Source organism: Chanodichthys erythropterus, chromosome 2 (assembly GCF_024489055.1).
Source record: "Chanodichthys erythropterus isolate Z2021 chromosome 2, ASM2448905v1, whole genome shotgun sequence".
NCBI classification, from domain to species: Eukaryota; Metazoa; Chordata; class Actinopteri; order Cypriniformes; family Xenocyprididae; genus Chanodichthys; species Chanodichthys erythropterus.
The window spans coordinates 26,066,830-26,082,974 of NC_090222.1; the positions used below are offsets into that span (position 1 = coordinate 26,066,830).

General features: G+C 37.1%; 2 protein-coding genes across 2 annotated transcripts in view; one reads left to right on the top strand and one right to left on the bottom strand.

Moving 5' to 3' along the window:
- Positions 1-14,831, top strand: part of tg (thyroglobulin) — a 39,641-nt gene extending 24,810 nt beyond the window's left edge. Inside the window, exons 33-48 of the mRNA XM_067394646.1 lie at positions 17-96; positions 227-370; positions 478-543; positions 641-775; positions 1,513-1,677; positions 1,788-1,995; positions 2,158-2,245; positions 2,514-2,652; positions 3,914-4,110; positions 8,236-8,400; positions 8,501-8,668; positions 8,826-9,013; positions 11,944-12,051; positions 13,763-13,903; positions 14,212-14,405; positions 14,555-14,831. Of these exons, the coding sequence (XP_067250747.1) occupies positions 17-96; positions 227-370; positions 478-543; positions 641-775; positions 1,513-1,677; positions 1,788-1,995; positions 2,158-2,245; positions 2,514-2,652; positions 3,914-4,110; positions 8,236-8,400; positions 8,501-8,668; positions 8,826-9,013; positions 11,944-12,051; positions 13,763-13,903; positions 14,212-14,405; positions 14,555-14,691 (2,323 nt within the window). The 3' untranslated portion in view covers positions 14,692-14,831. The remainder of the gene's footprint in view (positions 1-16; positions 97-226; positions 371-477; positions 544-640; positions 776-1,512; positions 1,678-1,787; positions 1,996-2,157; positions 2,246-2,513; positions 2,653-3,913; positions 4,111-8,235; positions 8,401-8,500; positions 8,669-8,825; positions 9,014-11,943; positions 12,052-13,762; positions 13,904-14,211; positions 14,406-14,554) is intronic.
- Positions 4,137-7,868, bottom strand: LOC137034077 (src-like-adapter). The gene is made up of 7 exons (XM_067406684.1): positions 7,600-7,868; positions 6,908-7,007; positions 6,224-6,310; positions 6,034-6,131; positions 5,673-5,804; positions 5,439-5,559; positions 4,137-4,618 (listed from the first exon to the last, which is right to left on the bottom strand). The coding sequence occupies exons 1-7, from the start codon at positions 7,676-7,678 to the stop codon at positions 4,402-4,404; spliced, it is 834 nt and encodes a 277-aa protein (XP_067262785.1). The 5' UTR covers positions 7,679-7,868; the 3' UTR covers positions 4,137-4,401.
- Positions 14,832-16,145: the final 1,314 nt, after the last annotated feature.

The window sequence follows — 16,145 nt, forward strand, 5'->3', positions numbered from 1 at the left end:
TTGAATTTTTGAGCAGGTTCTTTGAGTGTGAGAGGCGGTGTGATAAAGATCCATGCTGTCGTGGCATAGGATATGTCCAAGATTCAGGTGTACATGGTATGAAAGAACAACCTTGACATTCAGATGAATTATTTCATCTTGCTCGTTCACTTAAAACATACAACATGTGATATGTCATATCTGAATGAAACCGCTCACAGTTGGTCTCTGTTTTTCCTTTGTACAGGATCAGATGTGTTGTGTCTAACTCTAAATAGTCTGGGTATCCAGACTTGTGGTGAGAATGACAGCACTAACTGGAGAATTCAGGACTGCTCCCCATCCAAAGTGCAGACTGAAGTCTATCCCTATGGCTGGTATGAAAAGCCAGGTATATCTGAAATCCAAGTGCCTTTTCAAACTGACACACTCAAACTCATCAGTACTCATCAGAATTCTCAGTATGTAAATATTTTAAACATCAGTGTGTCTCTGTAGTGAACCAATGGATAAAGAATCCCAGTGTGTGTCCACCATTTAGTCTCCGCTCTCCCATAAAGAATGGTAAGAGACTTGTTAATGAATAAATTAATTAATTTTTGTTTTATATTAATTTTATTTAATTTATGTTGTGGATCTTATATTGCTCATTTTCAAACAGTTGATTTGAAGATCTGGAAGCGGTTGGATGGTGCCTCTGTGCAGGTGGATTCGTCTGTTTCTGATTTTGACATTGTCCACATAAGCAGAGACATTGCCAAGGACCTGGATAAAGTCAGAGCCTGGTGTCTTTCTGGTAACATCTCTCTCTATCTATCCCTTTTTCTTTTTTCTTCCCCTCAGAATTTTTACAGGAATCTAATGTGATAGAGGCACATATTACATGCTGAACGCATGTAGAAGTTTCTCATATGCGTACCAAAGTTGCATTTATTTGATCAAAAATAGCAATAATATTGTGAAATATTATTATAATTTAAAATTAATGTTATCTAATGTAATTTTTTTTCAAATGTAATTTATTCCTGTGATGGCATAGCTGAATTTTCAGCAGCCTTTACTCCAGTATTCAGCAGTTTTGGGGGTAACGCATTACAAGTAACTTAAGTTGCATAATCAGATTACTTTTGTCAAGTATTACTTTTTCAAATAAGTAACACAAGTTACTGAAGAGGTGTTGTGTGAACATGATGGTTATTATAGTTTTTGAATAAATGCGAGCAAGGACATACTCATCACACTTGCAAAAAAAAACAAAAAACAGATTCAATATTACTCAAAATGAACAAAAACAGTGAAGTGCAATCTCACTTATACTTTATGTATTTAATCTCACTTTATTAACCAATGATCCACTTCAACCATACTAATATGCAAAAATTACTAATTTATTTTAATTTTTTGTATTTAATTATTAATAATAATCACAATTATATAATAATTGAATATGTGTCTGTTTTTTTTTTATTATTATTTACAATACAGCTGTATGTGGATATAATTGGGTTCTGTTAACTTTCTTGTCTTTTGCAGCCTGTGAGGAAAGTGAGTCCTGCTCAGCCGTGTCTATCGATAGCAGAGAGTCAGCCATGAGATGTGTGATGTATCCAGACACACACACCTGCCTTCCTACCACCAGCGGCCAGCGCTGCTTGCTAGTTATCAAAGAACCTGCTCAATCTGTTTACATCAGGACAGGTGACACCTTAAAACAAAATATTCTTCAATTCACTCAAGTCTTAACCAGTTCAGAGTGTTTCTGATGTCTTTCACCCAAAAAACAGAGATGTTTGAACATTTCTTTATAGGTTTACAACCAGAGCTGACTTCTGTTTTGATCCCTGATCACGGCTCACTACTCGGAGAGAGTGATGTGAAACCGATAACTGCCTCAGATAGCAAGCGTGTGACCTACTTCCTGGGTGTCCCTTATGCCCGTCCACCAATTGGAGAGCTCCGTTTCAGCCCTCCACAGCCAGCTGACTGGACCGGAACCTGGAATGCCACGTTTTCCCGGTACGTGAACAACTTTGGTTGCAGATTGTGAGAGTATAAATGTATGTTCTGAAAAATGAGCATACATGTATACCCTCAATATACTGACAGGTTGCCTTTTTGCAGAAAGAATAAAGTCACTTTTCTGGTGTAAGATCTGATTTGTTTGATTAAAACTTTTAGATCCAGTTGTCTTCAGCCTGGTGACCCCACTGACTCCACCTCCAGTGAAGACTGTCTGTACCTCAATGTGTTTGTTGCTAATAGTGTGGTAAGACCCACATGACATACTCAAGATCTCAAAGATGCATAAGTACATAAATTAATACTCAAATAATACTCTAATGAGAGTTAGTTGACATTTAGGTGCATCGTTACGTATAGTCAGCATAATGTCTAAAGGGGACCATCAAAATCTGACCTCACTGTGTGTCATGAACTTTTACATATGTTAATACTGCTTTCATAAACCACTGCATCTGCTGACTGTGAATGCAAACATTGGCAATTGATAGTATAAATTTTCTGTTTTGTCACAGGGAAAGAATTCGCCGGTTCTGGTTTTCTTCCACAACTCTGGATCGGGTCTCTTAGATGGTTCTTACCTCGCTGCTGTTGGCAACATAATTGTAGTGACAGCCAGTTTCAGAGTGGCTGCTTTCGGATTCCTCAGTGCAGGTACACAAAGAACACACATAGTATACACAAATGTTCATATATTCACCTTGATAATATTCCAAGACTGTAGCAAGCCCCACAATTTTTTTTTTAAATGTAATTTATTTGTGTGGTGGCAAAGATGAATTATCAGCATCATTACCCCAGTCTTCAGTCACATGATCCTTCAGAAATCATTCTAATATTCTGATTTGGTGCTCAAGAAACATTTATTATAATTATCAATGCTGAAAACAGTTGAGCAGCTTCATAGTTTTGTGGAAACTGTAATGCATTTTTCAGGATTATTTGATTAATAGAAAGTTCAAAAGAACAGCATTTATTTGAAATAGAAATCTTTTTTTATGGTGTAAAAGTTTGATCGATTTAATGCATCCTTGTTGAAAAGTATTAATTTCTGTCAAAAAAAAACAAACTCACTGACAACACACTTTTCAAGTTAAACAGTTTTTTTTTTTTTTGTTGAGCAATAGTATAAAATCTGGTAAATAACACAGATTATGAGCCCTGAATATAATCTTTTTTAGTAAAAAATATTTTTATTTGCCCTTATTATTTATGTTTATTCTCTTGCAACAAAAAATAGAATAGCACTTGGCATTTGTGCTGAAAAGTCCTGAAAAGTTTTAAGGAATGAACCTCAATGTTATGGAGACAAAGTTTTATAATATATTCTACACTGGAAATAAACCTTGTCCTGGAAGCTCTGTTAAGTTAGAACAAAATGACGTAATGCAAAAACAGGATAATTTATTCCATAAAATGGAATTCCAAAAAATGGAATGGAATATGGTTATGGAATATAGTTACGTAAGGTCCATGTGAGAAGTTCCATTCCACACAGTGGTTGTGAAAATATTCAGATTCTTTTCCCCTTTGCCAACATTGGTTGAGTAAGTTTGAAAAGGGGGCCTAACTGGTGCCTTTGACTGGTCTGCCAGGATGAGCTTTCACTGTCCATCCAAAAACAACACACAGTGAAAGCTGTGCAGAAGCCTGATTGGCCTTCTTGAGTTTCCCAGCTAAACCCTTGTGGAGCTTTGAAGATTTGATTAAACATTTAAAAAAAAATAATAATAATTATAATTATTTTTGTTGTCTCTATAATGGATGGACTTTCACATGCTGATTATAATGCAAAGGTAATTTCTCAGTAATTTACTGCAAATCTTCTAGAGTGATAGTTTTGATCTATGAGTGGAAAATACACTTGGAGCTACAGAATGTGCCTCATGAATTAAAGTCTGTTCACTCTGTATAGGTTCCAGTGCTGTGCCGGGGAATTATGGGTTGCAAGACCAGGCAGCTGCTCTGGGTTGGGTTCAGAAAAACATTGCTCTGTTTGGAGGAGACCCCACTAAAGTCACAATAGGGGCAGAGAGAAACGGAGCCGACATTGCGAGCCTTCATCTCACCTCGCCGTCAGCTTCATCACTCTTCAGCCGAGCTTTACTTATGGTAAGAACAGAACTCTGAGATCCCACTGCCGGTTATACGACACCACTGTTTTGTGTAACAAGACTAATGTCTGAGGTCACATTTAAACTAAAATCACTCTTCTCCAGTCCAAAAAAAAAAAAGAATCATGGTTGCACAAGCATCTTAAAACACTCATTTGTAAGCCCTCTGAATAAAAATGTGCTTTTAAGGAACTATTTGAAGTATTCCAAGTGTTTCTCTGACAAAAAAATGCAGTCTCTTTCAGTGTCTTTATATATTAGCTCCTTGAATGAATCAGCTTTATATCTATCAAAGCACTTCTTCATAGTTGTCTTCCACAGTGGCCAAACTGTCAAGCTGGTGGTTCGGCATTAAGTAGACAGACTTCCACCTCTTCTTCTTCAAACTAAATTTCTTTCTCACTGGCTTTTCCTGCTCTCCCAGCAAAGACAGGTAGGAAGAGACACTGTTCTGAACCCCATAGCTGACAGCTGAAGGGCTTGTACTCTGGTGGACGAGCTCGGCGCTGTGCAAGGGAAAGTGTATCAGTATTATAGATTTTGTCTGAAGAGATTTACAGTATTTAAAGTTCTTCCATGTTCATATGATAGTTCAAACACTGATCATGTGAATCTCAGTTTTAGTGGAGAAACAAGATATACACTACTACCATTCAAAAGTTTGCTGTCAGTAAGATTTTTTTTTAAAGAAATTGATATTTTATTCTGCTAGGATGCCTTAAATTGATCAAAAGTGACAGTAAAAACTTTACATTGCTACAAAATGTTTTAATTGTAATACTATTTCTCAATATTACAGTTTTTACTGTATTTTTGATCAAATAAATGCAACCTTGGTGAGCATAAGAGACTTTTTTCAAAAACATTTTAAAAATCATACTGACCCCAAACATTTGAACGATACTGTGTGTGAGATACCTAGGTAAAGGGATAGTACACCCAAAAATGTAAATTTACTCACCCTCATGCTGTCTCCAATGTATATGAATACTAAAAAATACTAGTATTTTTGACTTTTTATATCTATAAATCATTGCTTCAGGTCTACTGTCACAAGAGCATTCATGAGCACAATGTTGTAACAACTTTGGATCACTGTCAGTCACTGTGTGTGGTTGTTCATGTGTCAACCAAGCGGCACCCATTCAATGGCATTATATGGATTTACACAGATGGATTTTTGTACTCTAAAAATTTTTGTTTGTGTTTATCTGAAGAAAGAAAGTCATATACATCGGGGATAGCATGAATGCTGTCAGAATTTTCATTTTTGGGTGAACTGTCCCTTTCAGGACTAAATTTCAGCAATTTTACTTATTTTATTACCTGTTCACTGCTCTCCAGTCAAAAGATAATTTTCTCCCCTCAGTCGATGGGAGACTCAGAGGTGTTTCACCGACAGTCAAACATGGGCCAGTAAGAACACAGCACAGGCCATCTGCTATATCTAAACAAGAGCAAGAGGGGAAAATCTGCATTAAACAGATAAATTGACCGTCTTTTACACTAAAACGGCACAAATGACCATTGGTTGTTTTTTTGGTGTATTGCATGATTTACCAGAGTAGTGGTTGACCAGATCTTCCAGACACTGAAATGTGAGGCGTGGAGAGATGTAGTACCAGTTGTTTGGCATTCGAACTATCCGGTAATGCTTAATAGCTCTGTGGCGCACAGATAAGCTGTACATGCCTACAGAAATACATGCAAGAAGATTGTAGCAACAACCATATTATTGGATAATCCAAAAACATTATTTAGTAGATAATTTAAGTTAATCTATTTATAAAATTCTTTCTGTGAGACAGTTTAGTGGACAGTTCTCGTCCAGAATAAGCTGCAATATGGACCAGACCTTATGCTGTCTGGTTGTGTGAGACTAGACCAGAGTTTAATGTTCATTTTTAAGATGTATTCTGACCTTTTGTGCTCTCTCTTATCAGGAACGACCCCACTCGGTTTCCTGGGAGTCGAAGCAGTTCCTCAGCTTTTGGTCTGGAAACGTTTTCAAATAGCCAGCTGAGACAAATGAGAATGTTATCATTAGCACTTAAACAGCTAGCGGAAGCTAACTGACAATTTGCTAGTACAGTTTGCAATTCAGAACCTACCCATGGTAGACTTTTGAGGCATGACAGTGCGGTATAAAGTTCATTTCCTTAGTGTTGACTGAGTAGACCTTCCACCAATACCCTTCCCTGAAAGAAAATGAGGTGAACAGTTATGCTTCTTGTCATTTTAAGTATATTTATCAAAAAGTATAATTATCACAAAAAAACTATTCAGTGAAAAACAGTTTGTGTGTGTGTTAAACAGCAGACGGTAGTGTTAATGCTAACACTGGCTGCAGGGTTTTGTGGTCAGTTGTGCATTCACACATTGAGCCCAGCAACTGTCAGTGTTATTGCTATAAAATATAGTTGAATACTAACACTTCAGAACCTAAAAGTTTACACACCATAAACACTACTGTTAAAATGTTTGGTGTCAGTAATATATTAATACTTCTGTTCAGCAAGGAATTCAGCTTCTATTCAACTTTATATTGATCAGTTATATTGATGCTTCCAAAGCTTTGTTTGTTTTGTTTTTTTTACTGTTTTTACTGTATTTTTTAATCTAATAAATGCAGCTTTGGTCAGCATAGACAACTCTCAAAAACATTTTAAAAAATCTTACCAAACGTCAACTTCTGGATGGCAGTATATGTGTTTATTTGTGTAATAATCTTGTAAAATATGTTAAAAGACAGGTTTTACTGTTACACGCATGAAACATGAAACGCTAATGCTTACTCAGACACTATTTTCAGCCAATCTCCCATTCGAAATATGGGCTCGCAGATATCAGGAGGAGGATAGTTATCCAACACTATTGCTGTGTCATTCTCATGCACTGTAAAATAGAAAATATTGCATCTGAATCTTGGCAAAAAAAAAAAGGATTTTTTTTCTTATATCAAAGAAACACAAAGTAGCTCTTTGATTCTTGCTAATGAAACAAACATTGTGTTTGGATGTTTATTATTAGTCATTTTTGTATGTTGCAATATCAGGAAGTAATTAGCCAATAGACTCCATTAGCCTCTAAGCTAACTTTTTTAATCATTTGAAGTCAAGACCAATGACTAAACAGAAAAACAAACATCTAATGTTTTTATCACCATTCGGTTATGGGTTTTACCAGATAATTTTGCACATTTGTGTCCATACTAAATATTTTTTAGGTTGGACACATCTGTTTTGAATAACTTCATTTGTTTTTGACCAAAAAGAGAAGTTTGAATATTACTTCAGTTCATGGACAGCCCACACACTGCACATTCAGCCCAGAAAGAGAACTGATATCTGTATGTTTTAATACAGTCTGAGTCTCTTCACATCTGTAAATGATCGAAAATATGTGCCATCTGCCTACAATAACTAGAAAAGTCACTTGAAACCACTCATACGTTCAGACACTCAAACAGTGCTCAGCATTTTCGTACCTCTCCGTGGAAGGTCTTCATAAGTGCTAGTTTGTCTGAAATCCTCTGGGGTTCTTTGGCTTGCCTGGGCGGCTCCCATTGTCAATATCCCACCGATTTCTATTCCTACAGATTTACCACATCCAATCAGCCATCAGATGTCTGTCTCAACTGAGACAATCTCCTCTTCTGTGCAAATTGTGTCATTAGATTCTGCTATTGTTCTGTTTTGCAACTTTCCACTGATAAGGCTTTAAGGGCATGGCCCTAGTAAACAGGGAAGCTGTGTCTCACCACACTTTCCACTACACATATAAGCAAAAATAGGAAGTGCTGAAATGAAAAGGCTTCATATTCGCATGCAAATTCATTTAGATATGCTCTATGTATGCAGCTTCTGGTAAATATGTGTATAAATAGCAGCCGTATGCAAACAAACTACTCATGGTTTCATGATTTTCTGTTTTGAAAAGTCTTTTTTAGTCTGAACTCTGAACCATAATGCATTAATATAATGTGTTATGTGTTTATGTGGCCGAATTCTCTCTCAGTTCTCCAAAATGACTTTAAAAGTAAAACAAAAAACCCTGACTAAAAATCCAGATACATTTTAAGTGGTCACATGCAATGCTAAACTATGCTGTTGAATGCTTGTAGGGTGGATCGGTGTTTTCGCCTGCTGTTGTAATGAGTACATCTAAAGCCCAAGCGCAAACTGCATCTCTGGCTAGAGAACTCAGCTGCTCGGATGCTGATACTACACAGATGCTTACCTGTTTAAGGAGCAAACCGGCTCAGAGCATCAATGCCGCCCAGACCAAGGTACAATGAGTCACATTTTGTGAAGAAAAAGCATAAAATGGTCAAAAAGTGATCATTACTTTTGTTTTTTTAACATGTCTCTTGGTGTGTTTGTGTGTAGTTGCTAGCTGTGAGTGGTCCCCTGCAGGCCTGGTCACCGGTGGTTGATGGAAATGTAGTTCGGGAGAATCCTTCTGTGGTACTTCAGGCCGGACGCTTCCACAGAGTTGAAATACTTCTGGGCTCATCCATTGAAGACGGCCTCATCAGCAGAGCCAAGAACATTAAGGTCAGGACACAATATATCAGAAAGAGCAATGAGCGAGAGGAAATGTGGTTAGATAAAAATTTAATTAATTGTTTAGAATATTCTTTAATAGGGTGGCTTTAATAGAATACTGTGACATTTTCTTATTGACACTTTTCTGTTTCATTTGTTTGAGAAGAATTTTGAGCAGCTTCAGGGAAGGGCTGACAGTAAGACGGCATTTTACGCGGCCCTGTCTAACTCTCTGGGTGGAGATGATGCTAATGCTTTCGTGAAGGAGGCAGCGACCTGGTTCTACTCTTTGCAGCACTCCCCCACACCCTCAGGATACAATGTGTTCTCTCGTGCTCTGGAAAACGCTACGAGGTAAGAGGTCAAATGTCTTACAGAACAGAAGTATATTTTCTTGTCATTATAAGAATGTTGCAGAGAAAGCATACCTCCCAGGTATCAAAGTTACACTGCCGTTGAATAGTTTTTTAAAATGTTTTTTTTATTTAATACTTTTATTCAGTGAGGACACATTAAACTTATCAAAAGTAACATTAAAAGCTTTTATAGTGTCACAAAAGATTTCCATTTCAAATAAATTATGTTCTTTTGAACTTTCTATTAATCAAAGAATCCTGAAAAAATATATATATATATTATGTATTGATATACAAAACAATTAAGCAGCACAATGGTTTCCATTGTTCACCCAAAAATGAAAATTCTGTCATTTATTACTCATGCCGTTCCACACCCGCAAAACCTTCATTCATCTTCGGAACACAAATTAAGATATTAATTAAAATATAAGATATGGTTCAATATTAATATTATAAAGCGACGAAAATATTTTTGGTGCGCCAAAAAAAAACTAAATAACAACTTATTTATTGATTTCAAAGCACTGCTTCAGGAAGATATGGAGCGTCATGAATCAGTGTATCGTATCATGATTCAGATCACGTGTCAAACTGCCAACGGCTGAAATCACGTGACTTTGTCGCTCCGAATAGCAGATTCGATACACTGATTCATTTGTGCTCCGAAACTTTCTGAAGCAGTGTTTTGAAATCGGCCATCACTAAATAAGTCTAAAAAATAAGTTTTTTTTTTTTTGGGCACTCCAAAAATATTCTCGTTGCTTTATAATATTAATATTGAACCACTGTACTCACATGAACTGATTTAAATATGTTTTTAGTACATTAATGGATCTTTAGAGAGGAAGTGTCATTGCTCCCTATGGAGGCCTCATGGAGCCATCGGATTTCAACTAAAATATCTTAATTTGTGTTCCGAAGATTAACGAAGGTTTTGGAACGGCATGACGGTGAGTAATAAATGACAGAATTTTCATTTTTGGGTGAACTAACCCTTTAAGAGATGTTTCTTGAGCACCAAATCAGCATATTCGAATGATTTCTGAAGGATCATGTGACACTGAAGACTGGTGTAATGATGCTGAAAATTCAGCTTTGCCATCACAGATATAAATTATGTTTTAAAATATATTAAATTAGAACAGTTATTTAAAATTATTTAAAATATTTCTGTTTTTACTGTATTTTTCACCAAATAAATGCAGCCTTTGTGAGCATAAGAGATTTCTTTCAAAAACATTAAAATATCATATCAACCAAACTTTTGAATGGTTGTTTATTCTCTACATTTTCCTTTACTGATGTGGTCCCAAAGTAGCCAAAATTGTTCACGCCATGTGAAAGCACTATTAAAAAGACATTTTTAATTGAATTTAAAAGCCATAATCAGCTTTTTGTTTGTAAAGCTTGGAAAGCTATTTGCAAACTTTTTAGTTAGATGCCAAAATGAACAATAGCAAATCTCAATGTGTTCACAGCTGCCCTTCGATAAGTGAACAAATGTTTGTTCAGATCCTTGAAGAAAAAAAATGTTAAGTGGTCTGGAATGCAGAGGAATCCAGAGTCAAAATCATTTTGAGCCTTAGGGTAGGACTCTGCGCTTCAACCGTGCATGTCTTACATTCACTGTGGGTGGGGAGGCTGTAGTGTTTGTGGCAAAGAGGAAGGAAATGGTATATCTGGGTTTAAAACAGAGTTTAAAACAGTCCTAGCAGAAGTCGTCACTCATCACTGATCTGAGACCAATTTTATAGCATTTTAAGTAACATGGAGGAAGACCATTCGGATACCTACTTAATTTATCTACCTACTTGTTTATCTACTTAATATAGGTTAGGGCAGAAATTACCCAGCTGTGAATGATACATAGCGTATATAACCTTCTTGAGCTCGGTTTCTGTCAAACATTACTATATTATTCTGAAGAGGAGAGATTCTACTAAAATATGAGTTCAGAGGACTAGCATGTAGAATCTTGCTAGTCAGCTGAAAAGAGTTAAATTAACTAAAAAGGTCTTTTTTTTCTGATTTATTGCTGTTTTGTGATTACCAGATCAAATCTCCAAACACTGCATTGTTCACTGTTGGAAACATAGCCAAACTAAGAAATGTGGAGTAAAATTTAATGTGATTAATGAAGGCCTTGAACAGCCGAAACGTCATGTTTTTTTAATTAATAAACTTAGAGCGCTGCAAGAGTGAGTGTTGCACCCTTTTTTCAGTTCATATACTAGAATAAAGTTCAAATAATAAAATCAAAAATTTAATTTCTACTACGACACTGGTATTACTATGAGATTTGGTCTTTAGCTTTTAGCTAATCTCTAAAGGGCAATTTCACATTTTCCTTTGATCTATGTCCTGAAATTCCTGCTTCTTTCTCTGAATTGTCCGAAGCTCAGAATGTAGTTCAGAAAGAGGATAAGCTGACTGCCCACATAATCACTAGTGTCAGATATAGTACAGACCAAACCTGACCAACACACATGACACACCCCTCTGACCTGCTGCACACACGGCAGCATAGCAACACAAACAGCAAAGGGACTTTTTAAAACTAGAATAGAACATGAAGAACCTGATAACTAGAATAGAACTTGAAGATTCTGATAAAATGTCCAGCATCATTTCCTGGTCCTCTTTTCAGCATCATTTCCTGTTGTTGCAATACTACCCGATCTGTATATGGTGATAAAACGGACAAACACAGAAATGACTCGTTCCACCAATTTAATTGAAAAATTAATTTTTCACTGAATCCGAGCCCAGCTCCAGTTTAGTATCTAATATCAGGCAGCATGGAAACTTCTGGCTGATGTAGCTCCATAGTAAGTAACAGTGCAATGTAAAAAATATTTGTAATTTTGTAAACGCACATATATCTTGCCATGCATGTATCTATATCATGGCCCTTTATTCCTACAGAGACCTCTTCATCATCTGTCCAGCTGTGGACATGGCTGAATTCTGGGCAGCAAACACACAGTCCAGTGTTTACATGTACTATCTACCTGAGGACGCTGCCTACAACAGGTGCCTCTCATTCCACACATATACAGTGGGTACGGAAAGTATTCAGACCCCCTTAAATTTTTCACTCTTTGTTATATTGCAGCCATTTGCTAAAATCATTTAAGTTCTTTTTTTTTTCTTCATTAATGTACACACAGCACCCGATATTGACAGAAAAACACAGAATTGTTGACATTTTTGCAGATTTATTAAAAAAGAAAAACTGAAATATCACATGGTCCTAAGTATTCAGACCCTTTGCTCAGTATTTAGCAGAAGCACCCATTTGATCTAATACAGCCATGAGTCTTTTTGGGAAAGATTCAACAAGTTTTTCACACCTGGATTTGGGGACCCTCTGCCATTCCTCCTTGCAGATCCTCTCCAGTTCTCTCAGGTTGGATGGTAAACGTTGGTGGACAGCCATTATTAGGTCTCTCCAGAGATGCTCAATTGGGTTTAAGTCAGGGCTCTGGCTGGGCCATTCAAGAACAGTCACAGAGTTGTTGTGAAGCCACTCCATTATTTTAGCTGTGTGCTTAGGGTCATTGTCTTGTTGGAAGGTAAACCTTCGGCCCAGTATGAGGTCCTGAGCACTCTGGAGAAGGTTTTCGTCCAGGATATCCCTGTATTTGGCCGCATTCATCTTTCCCTCGATTGCAACCAGTCGTCCTGTCCCTGCAGCTGATAAACACCCCCACAGCATGATGCTGCCACCACCATGCTTCACTGTTGGGACTGTATTTGACAGGTGATGAGCAGTGCGTGGTTTTCTCCACACATACCGCTTAGAATTAAGGCCAAAAAGTTCTATCTTGGTCTCATCAGACCAGAGAATCTTATTTCTCACCATCTTAGCAAACTCCATGCGGGCTTTCATGTGTCTCGCACTGAGGAAAGGCTTCCGTCGGGCCACTCTGCCATAAAGCCCCGACTGGTGGAGGGCTGCAGTGATGGTAGACTTTCTACAACTTTCTCCCATCTCCCGACTGCATCTCTGGAGCTCAGCCACAGTGATCTTTGGGTTCTTCTTTACCTCTCTCACTAAGGCTCTTCTCCCCTGATAGCTCAGTTTGGCCGAACGGCCAGCTCTAGGAAGGGTTCTGGTCGTCCCAAACATCTTCTATTTAAGGATTATGGAGGCCACTGTGCTCTTAGGAACCTTAAGTGCAGCAGAAATGTTTTTGTAACCTTGGCCAGATCTGTGCCTTGCCACAATTCTGTCTCTGAGCTCTTCAGGCAGTTCCTTTGACCTCATGATTCTCATTTGCTCTGACATGCACTGTGAGCTGTAAGGTCTTATATAGACAGGTGTGTGGCTTTCCTAATCAAGTCCAATCAGTATAATCAAACACAGCTGGACTCAAAACCATCTCAAGGATGATCAGAAGAAATGGACAGCACCTGAGTTAAATATATGAGTGTCACAGCAAAGGGTCTGAATACTTAGGACCATGTGATATTTCATTTTTTCTTTTTTAATAAATCTGCAAAAATGTCAACAATTCTGTGTTTTTCTGTCAATATGGGGTGCTGTGTGTACATTAATGAGGGAAAAAATGAACATTTTAGCAAATGGCTGCAATATAACAAAGAGTGAAAAATTTAAAGGGGTCTGAATACTTTCTGTACCCACTGTAATATCATACTTACCTGATTGTACATAACTCAAAATAACACCCATCATGTCCAAGAAGAATCTCTATGTATTTTAAATATGTTTTTGTCACAGTGTTGATCTGCCAGCTCCAATGGATGTGCAGTTCCTCTTCGGAGTTCCTCTTGCTTCAGAAAAACGCGACCTCTTCAGCTCCAAAGAGAAAACGCTTACCCTGCAGATCATGAACTACATGGCAAACTTCATAAAGTCTGGGTATTTATCAGCAACCATTTTTATATTTTTTAAAAGTTGCGAAGTAACTAAAGTAGCGACAGATCTTTTCTTCTTTAAGTCTGAGTGAAATGGATTATCGAAAAAAGGGGCGGGGGTTAAGATGACTAAATGATTGGAAAAAACTTGCATATGTCACTAGAGTAAAAGGCAAAAAAATGAAACCTGCATGAATTAATTTTTCACAATAAGATCAATTACATGCATTTAGAAAATGGGGTGAGTTTTCATTTCACACCGACTGTAATGATTTTGCACAGCCCTGTTCATCTCTCCTCTGCTCTTCACAGCAACCCCAACCTGCCTCTTGCAACATCTAGGACGTCTTTCAGTAAGCTGTTGCCCCCATGGCCTCAGTTCATGCCTCACCCAGGTGGACGGGGCTATAAAGAGCTGTCCTTTACGCTCAGTAACCGCAAGAACCTCCAGAGCCCTCAGTGTTCCTTCTGGTCTCAATATGTGCCGGCTCTGACCACCTCTACCGGTTAGTACTGCTCTACACATCCATATAAACTCTTAGTGGTCTTTACATTTAGAGATTGGAATATTACAGCGGGCCTTTTTGACCAGTCATAAATGCTTATAACCTTTAAGATTTTGTGCACTTGGTAATACTTGACTTTGTTTTCACAGCCAAATTATCATGTGGGACTTCAGTGGGAGGTACTGGAGGAATTCAAACTCCAACACAAGAGCCCAAGTCACTCCCAAATGCCAGCTTCTCTCTGACTCCAAACAAACCTCAATCTGAGAAAGATGCTTATAATTAGTGTCAAAATTTACAGATTTTCTTGTAATTGTTTGTTCCAGAACCATTTCAGGCTTAGCGCTCTGTCATTCTGGTATTTCTATTGATGTAAATCATCGTGATTATGAATAACTGAACGTTCATAGTAGAACTTAAGCAATAAACTGCATTGAAAACACTTTTGGTTTATTCTTCACAGCAATATAAACATAATCAGCATTGTGCAACAGAGATATTAAAAACAACATACCGCATACACAGAGAGAAACCTTTTTTTTTTTTTTTTTAAATGAAGACATCATACAGTCACATGGAATAAGGACTGACCAATGGCAGAAGAACATATGAGTAATCCTGACCGTTTCACTTTCTGCAAGTTTCCAGATGCTGCAACAGGCTTGTGTGCCACTGACTGAGGGCTATTCTGAGATGCTAATTATCACTTTATTCCTGGAGATTATAAGAAGCCTTTCCTCTTTGTCTAGACTGTTCTGCTCTGGCTGTCTGGACACTTTTGATTACGTTCACCCATATGAACAAAGTCAAGGTTGGGGCATTTTCTCAAATTTTGGCACTCTATTTTAAAATGACTTCCACATGAACTATGAAACAAAGTTGCACATTAAAGGCTGAAATATTAAAGGTTTTTTTTAGTCTGTGCTGTAGGAGATTAGTTTAGAATTTTTACCGTTCTTCTGTTTAGTGCATCGGTGGCAGGCTGCCCAGCTGTCGGTTTTAATTTGTAAACAGTGGAAACCTCAGCAGTAACCTAGTGCATACTTCAAGGTTTTGGCAAAATATAAGCACTTCATACAAACCTTGCAAAACGCTGTGTATATGCCCCTCAAAAATATTTCAAGTATGTACCAATTTGTTGTTTTGCATTATTTTAGTTTTCTCGGTTAAGAGCTCAATCTTCACCACATGTGAGTTTTAAAATTCAGTTATGCATTTTCCCCAGCAAGCAATGCACTTAAAACAATATTTATTTCTTTGAATTAATTGCTGTTCCTTACTGTTTGAAATTTTATTAAGTAATATAATGTTAATAGGTCAGTCTACTTGAACCAAAATCAAGCAGGGACTTCTGGGAATGTCATTTTACTGTTATTCACTAAATTATATGGTAATAATGCAATGTTAAACCATTTACAATTCGTCACTGTATAAGGTTACAGCTAACCAATTTGTGTATTTTTATTTTTTATTTTTTTTTAATTACAAACAATTTTCCAGTGCAACAAAATTTAAGTAGAATTTAAAATTAGTATTACCAGTATCTGTTTTCTTACACCTATCACCTCCAGTTGTGTAGGAGGAAATGGATTTTGGGGACACAAAGTTCTCTGTCCTGGTATGAAATGATTTCTGTCCAAAAGTCAAGCAGTTAGAGCAATATGAGTAATGAATTAACTATGGATTATCAATATCTTCCTCTCCTATTTAAATCATTAACCCCTCTGCTTATAAAAAGGA

Excerpts from the sequence above, each read along its gene's own strand:
- LOC137034077 (XM_067406684.1), bottom strand. The coding sequence starts at position 7,678 with ATGGGAGCCGCCCAGGCAAGCCAAAGAACCCCAGAGGATTTCAGACAA. Across the intron at positions 6,311-6,907 it reads TGGCTGAAAATAGTGTCTGA|GGAAGGGTATTGGTGGAAGG; the intron begins GTAAGCATTAGC and ends ATTTTCTTTCAG. Across the intron at positions 6,132-6,223 it reads GCCTCAAAAGTCTACCATGG|CTGGCTATTTGAAAACGTTT; the intron begins GTAGGTTCTGAA and ends CATTTGTCTCAG.